Below are 6099 nucleotides of genomic sequence, written 5' to 3'. Positions count from 1 at the left end.
ATTGGCTGTGAAGCCATCAGGCCCAGGAGCTTTTCCATCCTTGAGTTGAGCCATGGCTTCTTCAACTTCCTACAAGGACGTGGGCTGGAGTAGTTTGTTATTGTGATCCGCAGTTATGATGCTTGGAATATGCTGCGTGATGGCTCTGATTGCTTCATCCCTGTTATCAATGGGTTCTGTTAGAATTTCCTTAAAATACCCTGTGAATTCCTTTTCCATGTCCTCATGTTCCTCAATTCTTTCACCTTGTTGATTGTTGATGAAGGTAATATTATTGTGCATTCGCCTTTGAATGGTGGCTTTGTGGAAGAATTTTGTGTTCTTCTCCCCCTCTTTTAGCCAGTTGATTCTGGATTTTTGCCGCCAGAGTATTTCCTCTTGTTTCCGACGCTCTTCAATTTGGTTCTAGAGTATCTGTTCCTGTTGTGCTTGTTCGTTTGTTCTGCCTTCAAGAATGAGAGTTTGTTGAAGTATGTGCATTTGTTGTTCCAATTGTTGGCGCTTTGCCTGGATGTTACCAAAATTTGTGCGATTCCAAACTTTGAGGACGTGTTTCAAGTTTTTCAATTTTTGTTGGAATTGATACATTTTGGCTCCCTCTGGCGGGATGTAAGATGCCCATGCATCGCTGACTACTGCCTTAAAATTGGCATTTGTGAACCAGAATGCTTCGAATCTGAAAGGTCTGTTGCAGCAGTTACCTGGCCTGGACCATTGTAGCAAAATTGGCCAGTGATCAGATCCGCCTTGGGGGATAATGGAGGCATTGAAATCCCCTCCCAGGTGGATTGCATTATCAGAAAGAAGGAATCTATCAAGTCTAGAAGCAATATGATGAATTCCTTGACGCTTGTTAGTCCAAGTGAAGATTCCATTGGAGGTTGGAATGTCCATAAGTTGATTGGTTTGAATGAATTGTCTGAGGCCATCACTGTCACTGTCGAGCCTGATTCTACCTCCTTGCTTCTCTTCCATGGATGTTATTATGTTGAAGTCGCCGCCACCAATCCAGAGCGGGAATTGCCTATTTTCATTGAGGATAGAGATCGTTTCCAACAACTCTAATTTTTGCTGTATTGTCTGAGGAAAATAAACATTTATGAGATGCCCATGGATTCCGGTGCCTATGAGGTGGAAGGAGGCTTGAATAAGGTGGAGGGTGGCATGGAAGTCATATAATGAGATGATCTGCGGGTTCCACAGAATGGCCAAACCGCCTGAGGCTCCAGAGGCGTCTACAGAGATAGAGCTGCTTCCTGCCCAGACCTTGCCGCGAATTCTTTCAATAGCTTCAGTGCTGCTTTTTGTCTCTTGAAGAAAAACTATGGTTGGTTTTTCTTGTTGAATCAAGTTTTTGATCATTCTATGTTTTGAGGGGCTGTTGAGTCCTCTCACATTCCAGGATATTAACTTCATGTAAACTGAGGTTTGGGTTTATAGAACTTTGTCAACTTAGGGAATCGCCCCGATTCCATAAGTATTTCACCTATTGTTATGGTTCTTTGAAGGTCTGTCTTTCTTCCTCTTTTCTTGGGTTCTTTGAGCACCTTTTTTCCGTCCCATGGGCTGCCTCCTTGTATGCCAAAGCTTTTATTGTGTTGCACCTTGGTTAAGACTCCTTCCAGCTTGTCTATTTGCCAGGGGGGAATTGAGTTGTATTCTCTCTGTTTGCATGTCGTTTCAAGTGTGAAGATGTCTAAACCATCTAAAATAACATCCACCTGATCTTCCTCCATGACAATAGTATCACTCTGTTCTTCCTCATCCGCTTCTTCCTGAAGACTGAGAGCTAGAGTAGCATCTGTCTCCATGTCAAAGTCGTGCTGTTTATTATCCGGCATAGATTTCTCTTGGGAGAAGGAGAAGGGACTAAGACCTGAAACCGATTTTCCTTTCTCCAGAGAAGTGTTGGGAGTGAGATTCGAAAGAGAAGGGTCAGAGGACTGCGAGGGGGCTGAGGGGTTGACGGAAGAAGAGGGCGAAGAGGTCTTGAATGGGGGTACAGAACTGGGTTGGTCTTGCGTAATTTGCGAAGCAAGAATAGAGAATTTGTTCTGGGAGTCAGCTTTGAGGGCATTGTCCATGACTGGCTGACTTTTTTTGGCATGCCTACGGCGGTTGGGAATTTTTATGAAACCTTCGGAGTCTTTGTCAGAGACAGCGGTAGCTGCTTTGGACTGTAAATTTAATGGACAATCTCGGAAGAGGTGGCCATGCTCATGACACTTGCGACAGCGGAAGGGAATATGCTCATAATCTAAAGGTTGTGTCCATTCATAGTCATCGTGATAGAGACTTACCGTATCAGCTAAAGCTTTGGTCAGGTGCATTTGGACGCAGATCCTAGCATACGAGGTATATTTGCGGGTTTTTGTTTCAGCCGCAACTCGGATGAAGGTACCAAGTTTGTTGCCTATATCAGCCAACGTTTCTTCTTTCCAGTATTCCACTGGGAGGGAGTACATCCTTATCCAGACCGGAGCCCAGCTGAAATCTTCCTTATCCGGGCTGAATCTTGGTTTCCATTCCGTGAGATAGAGACCTGAAGAGTTGAAGAAGTATGGTCCTCCTTCGAATATCCGCACTTTGTCCTCCACACAGTGAAAGATTGCTGTGAAAAAGCCTTTTGGACCTAGTTGCAGAGTAACTTGTCCTTTGGGCTTCCATTTTGATGCTATCCAACCTTGTAAGGCTTTTTCCGTAGGCCAGAAACCTAGAAACTTTCCTATTAGTGCATGATCTTGCATGTATTGGATCTCACCATTGATGCGGTGGCTGGGCAGGTCAACCTTGATACGTTCTGCAGCCTTTGGGATACAGGTGGCCGAGGTTGCCTTTGGCTGTGACGACGTAGCTTTGTTGTGCGTCTCTTTGTCTGTATTTTCCTCTTCTGTCGGGGCCGTATGTGTCTTTTCTTCATTCATCCGATGTCCTTCTTGCCCAACGTCAGGGACTGCGCCAGAGGGGTGCAGAGGCTGTGCATGCTGTATTTTGTCAGAGCTTGAAGAGTCCTTTGGAGGGGAGGCAGAGCTCTCCCCTCCTACCGCCATTTCCATTGCAGGCTACCAGCAGAGGTCCGGCGGCGGCTACAGTGTAAGCGGTCAGGAGCGGCAACTGGCTAGGGTTCAACAGCGTTTGGCAAGGTTCTGCATCAGAGCGTTTCGCCTTTATGTTATTGTTTAACGACATCCATTAGGCCAATTTTTTTTTTTAAATAGTTTTTTATGAATCTCAAAGGATTTACGATTAATGCAAAGGCTCAAACTAAGTGAAAAGTAAATTATGGAAGTCGCTTAAAATAATTAATGAAGTTATGTAGCCATGGCGGTGAATGGTGGAATAAAATATATATAGAAATTGAGTTTTGTTCATGTAAAGTTATATCACATCTATCATACACCAATGCATAAAAATATATATAACATTATAGAGAGGAAGCAAAAAGTTAAATCACAAACTATGCTTGCCCAACAAAATTTATATTTAACTGATGGGGATTTTGATCATGGAAATTTGTCCCTAAGGGACTATGCTTTCCCAACAATTTTTTATTTAACTAGTAGAGACTTTGATCATAGAAATTTGTTCCAAAGGTGTTTGACACATTTTAACATGACACAGATAAAGGGAGTTAGAGAAAAATGAGTGGATCATGATATAATTTTTCTTGGCCAAAAAAATGGAAGAAGACCTACAAATACAATTGAGTTTGTCCATTTATTAACTCACTCCTCTATGATTTTACTATATTTGTGTTATAAGTAATGATAAAGCTAAATATTAAGCACATAACAAGGCATGTATGTTATAATTGTTTAAGATATTTATGGCCACACATGAATGCAAACATATAGGAATTGGTTCATAATGATTGCTTGGGCCCCATTTTGTGCCTACGGTTATTATTCACTTTCCACATGTCAACAAGATAATGGACCTCCTAGTATCCATGGGCATGCAATAATAGGTCAGCTTGTAAGAAACATTCAAAGTAACTTGCATTTCAGGCTTGGTCTCTATCTTACCTAGCTACCACTAAGTATCTCTTCATTGTTTGTTGTTTTTGTTTTGCTTGTTAAGAATAGGATTAGAATAATTAAAACCTCTTATTTTGTAGAGAATTGTCTCACTTATTTACTTAGATCCTTTTAATAACCAAATGAAGATTTTTAGCTTCAGACATGGCACAAGCTATTGTGAGAGTGCCAAATAAATAGAAATAAGAGATCACATATACCATATTTTTTAAATTTTAATTTTTTTCTTAAATAAAGGGATTTATAAATACTAAAGGTTGTGACACTTAGAATTAAAATGGCTCAATAACATTGAGAATTTTATGTGGATAAATTTGTAGAGAGTAGAAGCACAAGCCACAGATGCACAAAATGTCAAGAAATTTAACATGCCTAAATGCTCGCAATTTTTTCATCTTTAAATCAATTTACAAATTAACACTGAAATTTCCAACCTAGCTTGCAAGCTCTAAATGTATACTTATAAGAAAAACACAAAACAATTAGCACAAACATCTACAACACCTACAACAAGAGATGTGTATAGGGCATTTTCCAAGAAAGGAAGACAAACATAAACCAATATGATTCACCAAACTAAACTACAAGGACATGTTTGCATGGAGCAATAATGAATGAAGTGTTCCACTCATCACACACAAGGACCACAATAACCCATCTTCAATTACAAGGGAAAAATCATCATAAAACTCCATTGCAAAAGGTAATATATTCTGGGACTAGCCATCAATATAATGTTTCTTCATTTTATCGAATATGAGCGACCCCAAATTTCTAAATAGAGTTATCATTGCATAACTCTAAATTACTAAACATAGTTGTCATTGCATTTTTTTGCCATCTATGTAGATCCTAGGCTAAGAATAGGCCTAATGTTGAATGGAAGAATGGCATCCCTACTAGTGGGATGGTGTCACTAAGATTATGTTCCTAGGAACTCCATGGGATAGTCTATTTCCCCACAAAAAAAACTCCTACCCTCAAATTCTCTCCATAAACTTTGAACTTAAAACCTAATAAAAACTAAATCCCACATGAACCAATTAATATACACTCCGTAAATCATAATATTCACATTCACAACCACTACTTAAACACACCTTTATTTTTAATATTAATAAATAACGTATTTTTCAAACTTCCTTAACTAATGACATAATAACAACTCTATTTTAAAATAAATTACATTAGCATTATACTTTTATAAAAACCTTTGAAAGGCCTAAACTGCATGATTGCTATAATCACATATAACTTTGACTAATTATTTTGTAAGGTAAGTAAAATCGATACTATAAACTTTTAGACATCAAGTAATTTATACTCTAAACATTAAAAATGGCATTAAAAATTTATAAGTTGACAAATAGTACTGACCATTTCTTCTTCTCACAATATTTAAAATTAAAAAAATTAAATATATTTTCAAACGATTACTTACTTATCGATCGTGACAATTGGCCTCCATTTCCTCTTATACCCTTTATATGTTGCACCTGAAAATCAAAATTTGCAAACAATGCTTGCCATCTTGTGAATTTAACTTCCCCAGGTTTTTTGATATTTTTTGTCAAGACTTTCTTTAATGTTGATGCATCAGTCTCGAGGAGGAATGTTCTATTGATAAGATGAATTTCAAATTTATCAATGCAATTCCATGCAGCTTTAACTTCTTTTTCAATGATGGAATAATTCTTCTCAGTAGGGTTCCATGTTCCTGAAGCAAATTGAATAATTTTCTCTTCTAACCCTTTTCTTTGTTTCAAAATACCTCCCCAGCCAATATTGCTGGCATCTGACTCCATGATTTTGAATGCAACATCATCTAATATGTATAAGATGGGGAGAGTTTTTACCTTAGACTTGATATTTTGTACAGCTCTGGTATGAGCTGGAGTCCAGGGTTCAGGATTCTTGCGTAGACGTTGGTTCAACAGACTTCTGTCCTTTGCACAATCTTGATAGAAATTACTGACATAATTTAGGCAGCCAAGAAAACGTTGCAGCTGAGTCTTGTTAGTTATTATATCTGGAAACTTGCTCGAAAATTCAAGAGCATGTT

The 6099-nt window shown here is 38.7% G+C and overlaps 1 protein-coding gene across 1 annotated transcript; it reads right to left on the bottom strand.

Annotated features, from left to right (window-relative positions):
* Window positions 1–405: 405 nt before the first annotated feature.
* LOC149183437 (uncharacterized) lies at window positions 406–3050 on the bottom strand. The gene is made up of 2 exons (XM_089414946.1): window positions 1548–3050; window positions 406–1080 (listed from the first exon to the last, which is right to left on the bottom strand). Exons 1-2 carry the CDS (start codon window positions 3048–3050, stop codon window positions 406–408), a joined length of 2178 nt encoding a protein of 725 aa, XP_089271072.1.
* Between the last annotated feature and the right edge of the window lie 3049 nt (window positions 3051–6099).

Source organism: Pinus tabuliformis, chromosome 3_2 (genome assembly GCF_031772625.1).
Source record: "Pinus tabuliformis cultivar Carrire ecotype Pingquan chromosome 3_2, CPIR1, whole genome shotgun sequence".
In the NCBI taxonomy this organism is placed as follows: domain Eukaryota; kingdom Viridiplantae; phylum Streptophyta; class Pinopsida; order Pinales; family Pinaceae; genus Pinus; species Pinus tabuliformis.
Note: the sequence above shows the minus strand (reverse complement) of the source record. Positions and strands in the feature narration are given on the sequence as shown.